This window comes from Ostrea edulis, chromosome 2, assembly GCF_947568905.1.
Source record: "Ostrea edulis chromosome 2, xbOstEdul1.1, whole genome shotgun sequence".
NCBI classification, from domain to species: Eukaryota; Metazoa; Mollusca; class Bivalvia; order Ostreida; family Ostreidae; genus Ostrea; species Ostrea edulis.
The window spans coordinates 51981957-51999753 of record NC_079165.1 but is presented as its reverse complement, the minus strand read 5'-3'; the positions used below and the strand labels follow the sequence as shown (position 1 = coordinate 51999753).

General features: G+C 33.3%; 1 protein-coding gene across 11 annotated transcripts in view; it reads right to left on the bottom strand.

Annotated features, from left to right (window-relative positions):
* LOC125682084 (cell adhesion molecule-related/down-regulated by oncogenes-like) overlaps window positions 1-17797 on the bottom strand; it is a 230502-nt gene that overhangs the window by 172334 nt on the left and 40371 nt on the right. For 6 of the 11 annotated variants that reach the window (XM_048922483.2, XM_048922482.2, XM_056154422.1 and 3 more), the window contains one exon: window positions 16697-16819. In XM_048922483.2, coding sequence (XP_048778440.1) covers window positions 16697-16739 — 43 coding nt within the window. In that variant the 5' untranslated portion in view covers window positions 16740-16819. Of the gene's footprint in view, window positions 1-6197; window positions 6246-16696; window positions 16820-17797 lie in introns of all 11 variants that reach the window. The other 5 variants (XM_048922479.2, XM_048922478.2, XM_048922477.2 and 2 more) reach the window with 1 other exon arrangement.

Genomic DNA, 17797 nt, shown 5'->3' with positions numbered 1-17797 from the left:
CATTTGATACTAAGAATAAATATATGCACGATAAATCATAAAATAAGGATTGTGTTACCTTTTTTTATTATATACCCATCAATGTATCATTCTTTGATACTGTGGATTGCACAGCGTGTGATCCGGTTTTCCGGATCACACGCTGTGGTTTTCTGATTCCGTATCAGTATCCTCTGAAACTGATAAAGTGACAATGACGTCACAATTTAATGCATCACCACGACGTTTTTTGTGTGGAAAACATTGACCGCGTCACAAACAAAACTGCATACACAAAATATAATTTCACTGTATGTCTGTATTTTTGATAATTTGGATTACATTTATTATCTTATAAATGTGGATTTAAAATGCATAAGGGGGTATATAATAAATTTATCATTACTACAGTGACTTGACCCGAAAGTTGGATCACATCTCGTTGACAGGCGCGGATCATCAGATCAAACTCGACGCGTCGCATCTCGTGTGATCTGATGATCCATGCCTGTCAACTCCACGTGATCCAACTCTTCGGATCAAGTTACTGTAGTAATAATATATATTTATAGCACAGATATTATATAAAGAAGTATAATAACCTTTTAATTAATTCGTGTGATCATTATACATGTAATTCAGATTTTCACTTGAATTTCCTTCATGTTTTTATCGAAAATGATAGAACATATAGTCAACTGTAAAATTATCGCTTGTTATATCTCATGTGAAATTGTTTGTAATATGACAGGGATAATTATTCTCGACCAACAAAAATTATATTTATATCAATACCATGTAAAAGTTTTTCTAGATAAGTATTTAACTTAAGGTGGGTGAACAGTCCCACTGTGCAGTGTGTTGTATGACAGTTTAATCATTTGCGGTCCTGGCCAGGCTGGGACGAACCAGGTAAAGGACTGAATTGGAACCAACCAAAATCAATCATATTTCCACAAATTAAGTTTGATAAATACCATGAACAGCAATGTTTTGGTGTATTTCCATATTATGTTTACAGTCCCACATCAACGTTTATGTGCAGGGATTTTTTTAGGGTCTGCAGAGGGCTGAAATTCGGCCTCATTCCCAATGCTGAAAAGCAGGTGTTTTTCCCAAAGTCGATGCCTAAAAATTCCCAAATGATGGATGCTTTGATGAGAATAAGCCATGAGGGGCGGCATCGAACCTCAGTACCACTCTGTTGCAAAAAATTTTTGACAGTTTTTTCTCCGCCAAAGACCGGAAATTAAAGCTTGTTTAAGCCACATTGATAATAAAATATCAAATGGTTAACTTTTTGCTTGTTTTTCTTATGTATCTGTATGAAACAAATTTCCCAATTTCAATCAAATATCACTATTTTTCCCAAACTTGAAGGCCTAGTTCAGACCCCTGGGTTCAAGGGGTAACAACAATCCCCATCTTTCATACTTATAGACATCTTAAATTATTGGAAATTGTACATGTACATGTATATACTAATATTCTACAAAATCAAATTGATACTTTCTAAATATAAAGATTTAGCAAATACGACATAAAGACAATGCTTTTCCATATGATTTATATTCACATGTATAAATGCAATCATTATTTTGTATTCAAATAAATTTTATCTTATTTTATCTTATTTCAAAAGTTTCACTAATAAGGGGTGTTATTGTACCAAAACTAATAGAAACTATTAATAACAATCGCAAGATGGGAACCCGTAAATCGCTGTAAAATTGTAAAAATGACGTCACAAATCTGGCTAGATTGTGATTTGAATCGCTGCCAAGTTGTTTTTTACGTCACAATGCACTCACAGTGCTTTAGGCACTATTTACAATTACGGCTGAAGAGAGCTAAAAAGTCAGCTGAAATGTACTTTCAAAAAAAAATTAAACACTATATTCATTACACACTATTCATTCACATACCTATTAATTTAACATATATCATTAAAACAGAAACTGTCAAAACACGGACAGAAATCAATTTCGTCTTAACTTTTAATTTTAAAATAGAAAAGTCAATTGAAAAGAAAACCTAACCTGTAGAAAGGATAAAAGAATAAATCAACTTCAGGAAAAGCAACTATAATGATAACAACTCGGTAAAATTTCATCCAATTTCAATAATAATTGCATAAGAGGATGACAGGTCCTGTTAACCCATATTTATTGCTGCATAGGAAATTAGAAATATTATTTCATAAATGATTAAGAGAAAAACGGGTTTTAACCATCCCAAACCTTCATCTTAAAGCTTTTAAGGTAAGGGAGAAATATTTTTACATGTTATACCACTGGTGTCCGGATTTACGAGATGCTTGTCCGCAATTTCCCGACTTTAAGCTTACCTTTTATTTCGCAGAGCATGGTGAATTTCAACGCTATCAACCATAACAAAACCATATTTTAGGCTAAAAAAATCTTTTCTTTCAAAACATGTCAGTCAAATTTTCGTATTACTTACTTTTCATTGTAGGAACAAATGATTAAAATGGAAATGGGTTTTGTCGGATTTACTACAACATACTCTATTGTGATTTGGAGATGAATATCTTTTCCATTCTTTTTAAAATTTCTTATTCAAAAAGCTATATATAAACACACTTTAAATAGCTATTTGCGATTTGAAAAAAAAATGTTTTAAATGTTCAAATATTTAAATGATTTACATTTATATTTTTGACTACGGAGACCATGCATAAAAACTTGTACGCTCCTTTTCTATTTACATTTCGTTCATGAAAATTTGAACAATGATAAAAATATTAGTAATAATAATAAGGATGCTTTATGAAGAGAAGGTCGCTCTATCAATACAAGGCACTATTCTTCCCCGGGGCCTTTTGAAATACAAACAATATACACATAGCGATACATACAATCAAAGATAAGCATATAAATATAGATTCCGTGATTAATGATTATATACAGTGTATAACAAAGTGGTATTTAAGACAAGTAAGGCTATGCATATTCACGGTATAGAATAGGTACATGTAATGCACGAGGGAATAAAAGAGGGGGAAGGGGGAGGGGGGGGGGGGGGGTAACGAAATTGCATCCATATATTTTCACATACATACACATATAGAACATGTATTTTAAAAATAACGACGGCTAATCATAAATGTTTCCACATTTCTTCTAAAAACAGTAAGAGACGGTGATAATTCTATATCTAATGGTACCTCATTAGATACATATACGCCCGAGTATTGAAGAGCGTTTTTGAACAAAATTGTTCAATGTTTTGGTAAACAAAGATTCTAATTTAATTCAGGATGCAGGGAATAGGAATCATGAATTTGAAAGAAAAAAACATAAAAAAACAAAAATCTCGTAGATATTCAGAGATCATACCATTAAAATATTTGTACAATAGAATACACGTAATTACTTCACATTTAACCATCCTTAGTCTAACTTTTCAAACAAGGGTTTTGATGGTAATAGTCATGATTGATTTAAATACACATTATTCTTAAATAGTATTTGATTATGATATTTCTATGATGTTATTGAAAAGATTTTTGTATTTGTGTATCAACAAATTCTTAAAAATTATCCAAAGCATTTTAATTAACAAGGTATATTGAACTATTTTTTTCTGTATAAGAATTGAGGAAACGTCATCATGCAGACACAGCTAGATCCAAGACGCAACATTAAATCTGCACTCGCAAAACATGCCAATTTAACTTTGCAACTTCATATCACAAAAAATATATGTGATACATGGATATAATACGCCGGTTTCGAGATACACCCGAGTTATTTCCCTTTGGAGAACTCTCGTACATAGTGAGGGGCGAAACAATTTGTTTACACACGGGAGTGGGACTAATATTCATCACTGCGTAAGTGAATGTACTCAGTGAGTTTCTCATATGCTGTTTGATCACCTGAATTCGACTGATACACAAACTAAGTAAGTTATAAGTATTTAGGGAGTAATTAAATACATAGAATTCTTATCATATCACGTTATTTCGTTGGTCATAAGTACCGTATCTAAGATATTACTTGCAAATACGACATTGTTTTTAATGTTTCCACTTTAATAAAACATTTCTTTCTATAGTATTTTGTATTTCCCACATTTAAATATTAAAAGATAAGCCGCTTTTAATACATTTCATCGTCTTCCTCGTTGACTGTAGGTCCACTCTGTCCCACTTAGTCATTCAAAGTTCCACTAAATGCACCTCCTACACAGAAGAGTTCGTATCTCGAAACTGGTGTATTACTATATATAGAAAGTACACACCCTATATAGTACTAGGGTATAAAATTACCAACTTCTGAAAATAGGCCTATATTGACCCTTAATTAGTGTACCTTTTCCTTTGTATTACATCAATAATTTTAAAACCAGGTAATATTGGCATTGCTTACAAAATTTTGCTAGCACAGGAATTTTCTTGTCAATATTATTCAATTTTTTTAGTGCAATGCCTATATACTATTTTATTTTCAGAACACAATTTTGTTAACCTTCACAATCATTATAAGGTTTGAAAACAAGCCAAAACTTCAGTCATTTAAAATTTGTAGAAAAGCTTCAGTAGATAAATGACTTTATCATAGAATTTCGCTTTGTCCGATTATAACTGATAATTAGTTACAGTAAACCAATCATCGATTATGAAATTCTCAGATTCCCATCACTAATATCCATACTCTTCTGCATTTATCTATATTCCAATAATATTTTGGGATATGACATCGATATTTTTATTCTCAACAAATTAAACATTTACTATTTTGTTTATTTCGTCCATGTTTTTGTTGTTTAAAAAATACTAGGCTATACACTACGCCATCCAGAAAAATACTAATCTTCTTAGGACACTCGATCCTATAAGTCGGACAAAGAGTCTTGGACCAAAATTTAACTTTAAAAAATCCGACTTATAGGCGAGTATATACGGTAAACATGCAGACAATCTTGAGTTTAATTTAGCAATTATTTGTAATTAATCTGACCACCTCACTCAGAAAACCTTGTCCAGACTGTCACACTTCACCACACTGTTCTCAAAGTATAGGTGTGATTACTGATGCGTGTTATGTAATTGGCATTATTATCCAGGGTAAAATTTGACCATTTGTTTGCGAAAATCAGTGTTTGGCATTATAACAGGGGTGTTAATGTGGGGAGAAATCTGTTCTTTAGGATTTTCAGGCGATCATAAAGTTGGGGTGATATTATAACAGGGGGCAATATATCGAGGGAGTACTGTACATTGATGCAACACAGAAAAGATATATTTCCAATTCAGGCATGCAATTCCACAAGTAATATTTAACACGTTTGAGTTTACTACTTTTGGTGGATTTTCATCCTGGGATACGAACATTCACGTGTGTCATTGTATTCACATGTATTATCACAGGCACTCAATCACTGGCCCTAGATTTTTCCTTTTTATTCTACAAAGATATTTATCCTCCCTTTTGTACCATCAAAAAATTATTCCGTTTAATTGTATATTCATTTATCGAATATTCAGTAAACAAAGTGCCCATTAACTGACTTTACAAAATATGTTATCTTAACACTAAATGACTATTTTGTACCCACCCTATAGAGTCAGAACCCTGGGGTTGCAAAATTCACAATTTTGGTACATCCATTTCTGCTTTTCTTAAATATGCATTTACTTTATATATAGTATCAGCAAAATTAAAGAGATTTTCAAATGAAAAAGACAATAATCACTAATATGATAATTTTAGCCCCATGCACCCTGAAACCAAAATCCCTAACCCCGTGGTCATCAAATTTACAATTTTGGTAAAGGACTACCTGTTCTTTCTAAATATCTATTTATAGTCTCAATAGCATTAAAGAAGATTTTATTTAAATGGTTTACAAAGAGGCCTAAACAGCAATATTATATGATAAGTTAAAAATGGCCCCACCCTGGAGTCAGAACCTTTATGAAATTTACAATTTTGGTAGAGGCCTTCCTGCTCTACATGACTATGCATTTAGTTTTTCTTACAGATGTGCTGTTGTAAAGAAGATTTTTGAAAATTGGTCAATTTTTGCCCCATCCCTTAATGTCTAAGGAGTGCATTAGTCCCAAAATTTGAAATTTATGCTTCCATGAGTAATACCAAATTTGAAAAGAATTGGAGTGGAAGTTATCAAGAAGTTAAAAACACACAACGATGGACACAGACCATGGCAATAGCAAAATATAATTAGGTTACCTTCTTCAAAGGGCGATAATAACAGAATTTTTGGAGATGACAAGCTTCCTGTTGAAAATATTTTTCAGAAGATATTTTATTAACTGACAAATATGAAGGTGCCCAAAATACCATTATGATAATAACATGTAATATGTATATAAAACCAATGTCAAAAATTTTTTTCAAATCTTCGTCAATTGGCAATATCCACCAAGATTCTAAGAATCAGATAGATGGTCTGTTTATGAAAGTAAATAATGTATTTACAACAAAATTCTTCCACAGTATTTCTTTATGCAGGGCCACAGCAATGATCGTAAACGAGTGACAAAGTGCATTTATCTCAATGATAATATGCTAATAGTTTTTGTTGCCTGTAATAAGTTGCATGTGCTCATATTCCCGTCACCTTGTCATGGATGACACGAGGATGTCGTGACACTGCAAATGATTTAGTGTCACTTCTTCTCCATTCTGACTTTAATGACTATTTTACTTCAGTAAGATTTCTATGCAGCACTTGTTATTATCATGATTAGAATACTGTTTCAAATATGCCCTCATTTTTTGCTTAATTATAACAGTACATGTCTATGATGTAAGTTAAGCAAAACTGAATACCTGGTTCACTATAAGCAGGCAAAAACTTTCAAGAGGTAAAAAAGAATACGATTTTATTTTACCCCATTTAATCAAAGTATACTTATCATAATACCTTTACTTAATCAACCATTTTCTATCTATTTAAGATTCTATTGTTTTAGTTTTCACTAGAAAGCCATGAAAATCAATCCATAAAATTTCATGCTCCTGTCACTAACACAGGTTTTTTAAAACCTCAATAAAGCTTAACAAAAACTCAAAATATCAATTAAAATAATTCTAATTGTAACGGGGACCGTTACATATGCCCCCCCCCCCCCCCCCCCCCCCCCATCAAAAAGTGATGTCATTCTAAACCTATAGCAAAAAATCATTTTATTTTAGCCTTTAATTACATGTAGTACGTTCAATATGGTTATTTCAGTACCAAGAAATGAAAGAAATTAAGCGTTGTATGTGCATACATGTGCACGTGTGTATGATTCCACACTTTTAATGATGTCATTCAACAGACATTTGTATCATATACCCACAGTATGAATTTCATAACGTTTCCATCAAATATAAGGAAGTTATAGCGATTTTAAAATCATCCAATCAGAATTCAGCAAACGTGCATGCACGTGCTGAGCAGTAATTTTAACCACACAATTTGTAAGGAGTACCAAGACAGATCTAAACCCCTAATATCAATAGAATTTGATGAAAAACAAAAACGTTATCGTCCTTTAAAAATTGAACATTTGAAAAACGATGCACGTGCATGCGGGTGTGCGTTGGCATTTTTTGTCACACTAGTGAATAGATACACGTATTATCTACCTATAATACTGTGAATACTGTGAATATCAACTTAAATACTGTGAATATCAACTCATTCACTTCATAAATAAGATAGTTACAAACGTTTTAGTATTATCCAATAAAAAAGAAGCGCACGTGCATGCACCTGGAAATTGGTAATTTTGACCATGAAAATCAGTTAAGGGTCTCAATATCTACCTATGATATGAATATCAAGCCATTTCAATGAACAACAAAAAAGTTAGACTGATTCCAAAGTTAGTGTACAAATTTTGTAATGCACGTGCATGCGCGTGCAGACAAAATAACTATCATTTTTCATATCTACAAATGATATACTCTCATCCTATTAAGGTTTCATATCGATCCCTTTAATATTCTGATTTTCCATTTTTTCTACCAAAATTGCAGTGCGCGTGCATGCATGTGCAAACAAAATGACTATCGTTCTGCACATCTACAAACGCTATACTATCATCCTGGAAAGTTTCATATCGATCCCTTTTGTAGTTTCTGAGAACACTACCGGACAAAAAAGTACCGGAGAAAAAGAATAATAACGAGCTATAACTGTGTTATAACACAAATGTCTCGGAACACCTCCCCATGTCAGAAATGGTTTTTGATGCCAGATATGCACTCAGGATCCTCAAAAACCCTAGGAACTAAATTAGGCTGAAATCCGACAGACTTGATATTTGGCCGCCATTTTCTTCAATGATGGCCATTTTGAAACATTTGAAAATAGATAGGAAGGAAATACTGATGCTAGAAAAGAACTGTGGACCCTCAAGTGACCCCAGAACCCAAATACTGTAGAGATTTTAACGCTTTCAAATATTTCAGTATATGGCGGCCATTTTGAAAATGGCGGCTCAAATTTTGAAACAGAGGCCATTTTGAAAATTTGGAAAGTTGATTGCACTCCTCCTTATGACCCCCTATCAGCTCACAAAGTTTGAAGTAGATCAGTCAAAGCACTTTCATATAATCGCGAGGACAAATTTCTCAATAAAAAAGAGGAAAAATAAGAAGAAAAGAATTTGACTGAGATTTTCGTTCATAAATAATGATACAAATATATTGTCTAGATGTACAATTTAGCTTCGGTAATGTTTTACAAATATTGATCATTTAAGTGCTATGAATTAAAGAATCTCTGCCGCTCTCGGCCACTAATGAAAGAGGTCAGCCTTTTTTTCGACAAAAAAGTTAATAATGTTATTTACTGCGATACAAATTCGACTGATCAGGCGAGTCATGTCGCCCGGAGGCCTATTTTTTTTATATCATTCTAGATATATCTCGCAAAACTGAACAAATTTTGTTCTACATGTCCTATCAAAATTTTCTGGAGAAAAAAGTTATTGATTGCGACATTTATCAGACTGTTAAGGTGAGTCATAAGGCCCGTGGGCCTTTTTCTTGATATCGTTTGAAAGATCTTGCAAAACTGAACAACTTTTGTTCTACATGTCTTATCAAAAGTTTTGTGAGAAAAAAGTTAATCATTGTAACAGAAATTCAATGGTTCAGGCACTTTTTTAAACTCCATTTTCGACCCCTATCGAGCTTCCATACTAGGCACTTCCGGAAATTTTGAAAACCCAGGTGCACAACTACAACATGTCGTCTAACATCACTGAAAATTGAAGCACTCTAGCTTTTATCATTTTTGAGATTTTGGACAGACAAAATGGTCATCTGAAAATTGATAAAAGAGGGATAACTTCCAACCGGAAGTGATTTTTCAAAAATTGAAATGGCGGTACAAACTTCAAATGGCAACGCATCAACCCTGAAAATTTGAAGCAAATCGATCCCACCATCTCCGAGAAATCTTCTGCACAAAATCGGTAAGGAAAAAAAAAAGAATAATAATAAGAAGAAAAGTGAAAAATCAACAATAGAATAATAGAAGGGTCTTCCGCTGAAGACAGAAGACCCTAATAATAAGAAACGGAGCAAAAACAATATGTCTCCGACACTATGTGTTCGGAGACATAATAATAAGAAACGGAGCAAAAACAATATGTCTCCGACACTGTGTTCGGAGACATGATAAGAAACGGAGCAAAAACAATATGTCTCCGACACTATAATGTGTTCGGAGCGGAGACATAATAATAAGAAACAGAGCAAAAACAATATGTCTCCGACACTATGTGTTCGGAGACATAATAATAAGAAACAGAGTAAAAACAATATGTTCCCAAACTTTGTTTGGGGAACATAATAATGATTTAAACAAGCATTTGGAGAGCATTGCATAAGCAAAACATGTCTGCTACAAGCACCCCCATTAATTGATGAAAGGCAAAGACAGCGAACATGCAGCGATCAATCCCACAACTCCCACAAGCAATACAAAATAAATAGTTGGGCAAACACGGACCCCTAGACATACCAGAGTGGGATCAGGTGCGTAGGAGGAGTAAGCATCCCCTGTCGACCGGTCAAACGCGTCAGACATTTGATCCAATGATAGGTTATGTGCATGGGCAAAATAGATCATTATAAAGACCATAGAATTTGTGAAATGCTGACTTTAAACAAGACTGTTGAAACCCCTGTAACATCAACTTGTTTGTCAGTAGCTTGCCTTGATTTAAAAACTGATCATATGCAGAACAATCTCTTGCGTATCTAAGCAGTTGAGAGATAGTGATAGTGAAATATTGCTACATAAATATGGGAAGTTGACAATTGACACCGTTTGTCATAAAATTGAGTTGTTAGTTTCTATTTTTGATAAAATATCTAAGTACGAAGCAGATGTGGAGGACTCCGTGGTGTCTTTTATCACAGGGATATATCAAATTGAGATATGAGTGAAAATGATCATTGTTAATAGATAAAATGTCATCGATATATCTAAATGTCGAGTTCAAGGCCACAGCAAAAGATTTTTTTCTCCCATACCCATACCCATTTATTAACTTTCAGTCCATTTCATAATAAAACAAATCAATTATAGACAAATATCCTATCAAAATTTAGCATATACGTATACATGCATATGGGTATGAGTAATTTTGATGTATTAATATTAATTTAGCTAAAACAAAAATTTCAAAAGTTTTCAAAGAAATACATAAAAATAAGAGTGACTCCAAAATTGAATGTTTAAAAACAATGCACATAAAAATACACACTTGCGCATGTGTGTCGACAGCACAATCAGACATATGGCATTTTAGGTTCTTATGGTAGGTAAATAGCTATGATGTCAATATCATTTCATTTCCCTCATCTATGAGTTATTAAAGGCGTTTCAGTTGTAGCCAATCAAAACTAAGTGCATGTGCTTGTGTGTGCTAGTATGTGATTTTGACCAAAAAGATAGGCCAAAAATACATCTACAAAAAAAAATTCAAGACATTTCATTGAAAAGTAGAAATATTATAGACACTGAAAAATTACAATGCATGTGCTTTGATGCTCACATGAATTTGATTAAAGAATTTCTGTTTACATCAAACCTACAGCAAAATTTTTATTTCTTTTCAATCTTTTATTAGAAAGTTGTGTCCATTTTAGTACTGTAATATCTACAAAATCAATGCACGTGCATTGACGATGTATGACTAGGCACTTTTGTTGATGTCATTCAACAGCCAAAATTCAAATCATATACCTACAGCATAAATTTCATAATGTTTCCACCATTTATGATAAAGTTATGGTGATTTTAAGATAGTCCAATAAGAATTTAGCACATATAATATTTCATATTTTTGTAATGGTATCATATACGGTCTTAATTACTTTTGGGCTAACTCCCTACATGATATACATTTATTTTACAAGACAATTCTGGCAACATTTAGGAAACATGCCACTGATGCATGATACATGTATTTATAAACAAGCATTCTGAGAGTATTGCATGGCAATACATAGTCCCCTACCAGTCGCAAAAAATTACAGAACTGCAGCAATATATTTTAAGTTCATTATGTAAGTTATGGTAAAGGGGAAAATTGGGGAACCAGGATAGGAATGAGTGGAAATCATGCAACTACTATTCAGGTAACAAGAGCAGGTAAAAAGACAAATTTATAATTAGGTTTAGTTCTTTAACCAAGTCAATGAACTGTGAAATGTAGGTGATCATGAATAATATCTAGCTACATTGTTGTTTTACTATGCTAGAGGTTTTTTAAAATGAGTGTAAATTTGTACTCTTATCTACAGAAATAATAAATTTGAATGAATGTGTGCATGTGGATGTGACTCCACTAGCTCTTATCAACTTTGTAGAGGAGAACTAAAAGTGTACCAATTATCAAATGAATATCTGCAAGCATAACAAAACAAGTCAAAAAACCTGATAATTTACACTATTTTTCAAAGTCCAAAACCCGTAACTCAGCAAAAAATCACAAAATTCAAACTTGATCTGTAACATGCTATATTGGCAAAGCTTGAATGTACCTAATATCAAATGAAGATCCGCAAGCACAAAAAAAAAGAGTCCAAGGACATTAACTTAGTGAAAAATCAACTGACCAAAAATCAAATTCGATCTTGATATGTAACTTGTTATGGCAAAGCAATGTACCATATATCTAGTGCTGGGTATTGCGACCCGAAAATCACATTGAGATATATTGCAATATTAAATTTTGTATTGCAATATATCACAATATTATAACAATCTTTATGAAAGAAAAGAAAAACAGTTATCTTCTGATATTTCTTTAATTCTACTTGAAATACTATTAATAAACATTGACAAATGAATAGCTGAATCAAGAAATGGTTCAAGTTAATAGATTTTTAGTTATTGCTGAAGCTCTTGCTAGGATATTTCAATTCAAATCCACCACTATAAATCATTGCGGAAAGTGAAACAGGATACAACCTGACACTATCCCGTTTATTTTGACTATAATTGATGCTAAAATTGCAGAGCATGGTGCCTCCGCATGTGACTGGCTTGTAGTGCCACCATTTTTGTTACAATAATCACATACAGGTCCATGTTTGCCCAACTCCCTATTGTGTATTCCTTATAGGAGTTCTGAGATTGATCATTGTTCTTTATCTTCACCTTTTTATACAGCCACATCTGTTACAACTATTTCATTTTCTTTGTTTAGTTTGAAGTGATACATACTATTGGAGCCTTTGCTCTTTTATTCAGGCATTCACGATCAGTTCAATTCGCCGCTAATTTTAACTTAAATCAGGGGCAGGTAACTTATTTAAGGAATTTACAGAATATTGAACCCGTACCGGTATTTACAAAAACATATCGCGATACGTATTGCCAACAACGGAATCGGGATTCACCGGTTAACCGGTAATATCGCACAGCACTACAAATATCAAATGAATATCTGCAAAAACAGAAACAAGAGGCCCACAGGCCTTATCAGTCACCTGATTACTAGTGAAAAATTATCACTACTCCCAAGGACTATGAAATCTAGAAAAAATTTCATGTTCTGAATATCTAAGCTAAATTGCAATAGGTCACCTGAGTTTACTCAGGTGACCTAAAAAGTGCAGAAAACTGATAATTCATACGATTTTTCTAAGTCCAAGGGCAGTGACTAAGTAAAAAATCAATGGACTGAAACCAAATTCGAACTTGATATGGCAAAGCAATGTTACAAAACTGCAAAACCAGGGGGAAAAATGTGCAGAAAACTGATATTTCAAGGGATTTTTCTAAGTCCAAGGGCAATAACTTGGTGAAAAATCAACGGACCAAAGCCAAATTCAAACTTGATCTGTAACTTGTTCTGACAAAACAATGTACCAAATACTGTGGAATCATCATTGTTCGTGTGGGATTGATGTTCGTCGTGGGTCACTCTTACCCATGAATGTCCTCGAACATTTTTTTAAACCAAGTGGAGTTATCTTTTTCAGTGACATTTTATCGCTTACCCACGAAATTATGTCCCCACCAACCAGCAAAATTTTGCTTACCCACAAACATTGGCCCCCACAAATTAAAATGATTTCACAGTATCAAATGAATATTTGCAAAACCAGAGAAAAAAGTGCAGAAAACTGATAATTCATGCAATTTTTCTATGTTCAAGGGCAATAATTTAGTGAAAATCAACAGACTGAAACTAAATTCGAACTTGATCTGTAACTTGTTATGGCAAAGCAATGTACCAAATTTCAAATTAATATCTGCAAAACTAGAGAGAAAAGTGCAGAAAACTGATTTGCAGGACTGACGGACAGACAGACAAGACAGTCCAAACCTAAAGTCCCCTTCGACTTCATCGGTAGGGGACTAATAAGAAACTTGGATGTAAACTTTAAGCTGGCCGGTGTATATGTGACTCCAATAGTTCTAATCAACTTTGTAGAAGCAAACAAAATATGTACCAAATTTCAAATGAATATCTGCAAGCACAAAAAAGTCTGAAAAACTGATAATTCACACTTATTTTTCAAAGTCCAAGGGCCATAACTAAGCAAAAAATCACAAAATTCCAATTTGATCTGTAACATGTTATGGCAAAGCAATGAACCAAATATCAAATGACTATCTGCTAGCCCAACAAAAACTTGATAATTCATGCAATTTTTCCAAGTTCAAGGGCCATAACTTAGTGACAAATCAAAGGACCAAGATGAAATTCAAATTTGATCTGTAATTTGTTATGGCAAAGCAATGTACAAAATATCAGATGAATATCTGTAAGCACAACAACAAAATGTCTGAAAAACTGATAATTAATTTTATTTTTTTAAGTCCAAGGGCCATAACTTGGTTAAAAATCAACAAACCAAAACCAAATTCAAACTTGATCTGTAACTTGTTATAGCAAAGCAATCTATCAAATATCAAATGAATATCTGCAAGCACAACAAAAAAATGTCTGGAAAACTGATAATTCATGCCATTTTCTAACTCTAAGGGCCATAACTTAGTGAAAAATCAATGGACCAAGACAAATTTTGACCTTGATCTGTAACTTGTTATGGCAAAGCTATATACAAAATATCAAATAAGTACCTGCAAGCAAAACAAAAAAAACTAGTAATCCTAATTGTTTGCGAACAATCAGAGGTCTTTCCACCTTTTCAGGTTTAGAGAGATTCAAACAATGTCTTTGAATATAAAAACTCTAATCGATGCTGTACTGATAACAATGATTTTTACAAAAGTCACTGTAAATCCAAGAAAGGTCAAAGTTCAGAGTCGAAATGAAATACATCAAAATCAGTTGTGATGTGACTACTTGAGCATATTATATCTTAAAGGTATCTATTATGCTGAAAACAGTATGAAAAATGCTCATTTTCATAGTTTCTGGATGACTTTGACCTTGACCTAATTCTAAAGGTCAGAGGTCAAGAATCATATTCCAGTTAGTTTCATCTCCCTACGACTAATACTTTAACAGTTGTAAATATTTACGCCAAATCATAAACTTTCAGGGGCATAAACTCCCTTTAGGGATCACCGAACAATTGAAAGTAACACTACATCTTTTTATCTTGATCAGCTAAGGAATTTAATGAAAGTTTCATGCTCCTATCTTTCATTGTTTTCAAGATGAATTGATAATAATGGTTTTTTGCATTAAGTTCCAGAAGTTCACTAGGGGTCATAGTTCAAGTACGGAGGGTGAAATCTGAGCATTTTTCGAGATGTCAAATATGATGGTCTACATTGGCTTTCGGTAAGTCTTGAGGCGTAATTCTATTTTATTGGTGGAAGAAAATAATAATAAACGGAATGTCAATACCAATAGTGCTTTCCATAGAAAGGTGGAAAGCCCTAAAAAGTGTGGAAAACTGATAAATCATGCAATTTTTCTATGTCCAAGGGCCATCACTTAGTGAAAAATCAACGGACCAAAACCAAATTCAAACTTGATCTGTAACTTGTTATGGCAAAGCAATGTACCAAGTATGAAATTAATATCTGCAAAAACAGAGAGAAAAATTGTAGAAAGCTGATTTGCAGGACTGACGGACAGACAGACGGACGGAGCGTAAACCTAAATTCCCCTTCAACTTCGTCAGTAGGGGACTAATCATAGAAATGGAAATGCAGATATAGTACTACATGTATGTCGCTAGAACTGTTCCATTGCCAGACAGTCTGCATTAAATGTGAAAGTCGGGTCTTTAATTTAGATACAGCCTTCAAAATTGAGATGTCTTGTTGCAGTAGGTGTATGTTAAAGAATCAGACCGTTCCCCAGAAACAATAAGCATGAAGCAGAAAAGTACAATATCTGGATTTCATTTCCTATGGGTAATTAATAGACTACTAGTATATAATGAGAAATGTGTGTATATTACAATGATAAGGATAAATGGTATTCTATTGGTTTTAGTTTATATCCCTATAAGAATTCCAAGTGTTAACATTCAACAAGAATGTGAAATATATGCTTTTTTTCCCTTCCGCTGAGTAACACAAAATGAATGGCTATTGTCCTTGGAATAATATTGACCATGGCAAGGATACTTCCATTTGACTGCATTTGTATAATCTCATTTAATGCCTTTTATATAAAGAATGAAAGAAAGGAAAATAATTCTATAAGATATACAAAAAAAAAAATGTTGAAAATGCGAAATAAAAAATGAAAGTGTGGTGTGAGGCGGATTCAAACTATGGCAAAAACTAATCATAGCATATAATGCCAGCAGTGCAACTGACTGAGCTATTCTAAGCACAAGTAATTATACTAGTATAAATATGAACCAGGTTTTCAAACACTGTTCCCCTAATTTGTTGTTGGTTTTTCATGAATTTCAACCCCAAGGCATGGATGCCCCTATAAAATGCTGATGTAAATTGTTCTTAAAATTGTAACCTATCAAATATCAAAACAAATCTTAGCCTGCCTTGAAGGACTTCAAAGCCAAAATCCATGTCAATATCAGTGCTTAAATAATTCAGACTCTCTGTCCGAGAAGTCTGACTGCTTAGCATTAATATAACAAAATGGATTCAGATGACATTCTTTCATGGATTTTTTTTCATAGATCAATGTAGATCATTGATACTTCTGATTTTGCATGTTTTTATTGAACTTTACCAATTGTGATTCCAAAAGCAATGTGTGAATCCACTTCTGAAAACATCCTTTGGATGCAGTTGTGTATAAACTTACCCAGACATGAAGAGACCAGAATCAAAGATACAAAGGATTTCATCCTGTCTGCTTCATGAAAGACGCCACATTCTGTCACTGAAGCCAATCATTGGAAAAGTCTTCTCAATCACCAGCTAAGCACTGCAAAAGAGAGAAAAAGTAAACACATGATGTGTATGCTTTATGTAAACAAAAAGTAAACAAAAATCATTTGGAGATTTTTTTTAAAAAGTGTAAACTATATACGATTATTCAGAGGATCATCTATTTGAACCCCAATCAAGATGGTTAGGGAAAAAAATGTGTCAGAGAAACATGCCACAAAAATGTTGAATTCCCGGAGAGTGAAACTATCGAATAGTCCAATAAGAGGCCCACAGCTGCTTTATCAGTCACCAATGCAATAGTTTAAGTATTCACTAGCCTAATCCAAAATTGCGGCCTTATCCTACCCCCGAGGACCATGATTTGAACAAACTTTAATCTAATCTATGTCAGGAAGCCTTCATGTAATTTTCCACTTTTCTAGCCCAGTAGTTCTTGAGAAGACAATTTAAAAAAAAAAATGTCCCTGTATATCTGCATGCAAAACTTTGATCCCCTATTGTGGCCGCACCCCTAACCTTGGAACCATAAATATGATTCTGCACCCTGTCAGGAACCTTTCAAGTAAGATTTAACTTTCTTGGCCTTGAAGTTCTTGAGAAGATTTTTAAATGTCTGACCCTACCCTATTTTTACCATTTCATGATTATTTCCCCTTTGAAGGGGTATGACCCTTTATTTTATCAAATTTGAATCTCCTTCACCCAAGGAAGGTTTTTACCAAGTTTGATTAAAATTCGATCTGTGATTCTGAAGATGAAGATACTGTGAACACAGACAAAAGGTGATCAGGAAAGCTCACTTGACCATTCTACTCAAGTGAGCTAAAAACATGCTACATGCTATATGACTATTTTGGACTTGCCCTAAAGTTAGAACCCTGGGAATGTGAAATTCACAATTTTGGTACATCCCTATCATGCATTTAGTTTTTATATCAGCAAAATCATAGAAGTCTTTCAAATGAAAAAGACATTTAATCACTATGAACATTTTGGTCCCACCCTGGTACCA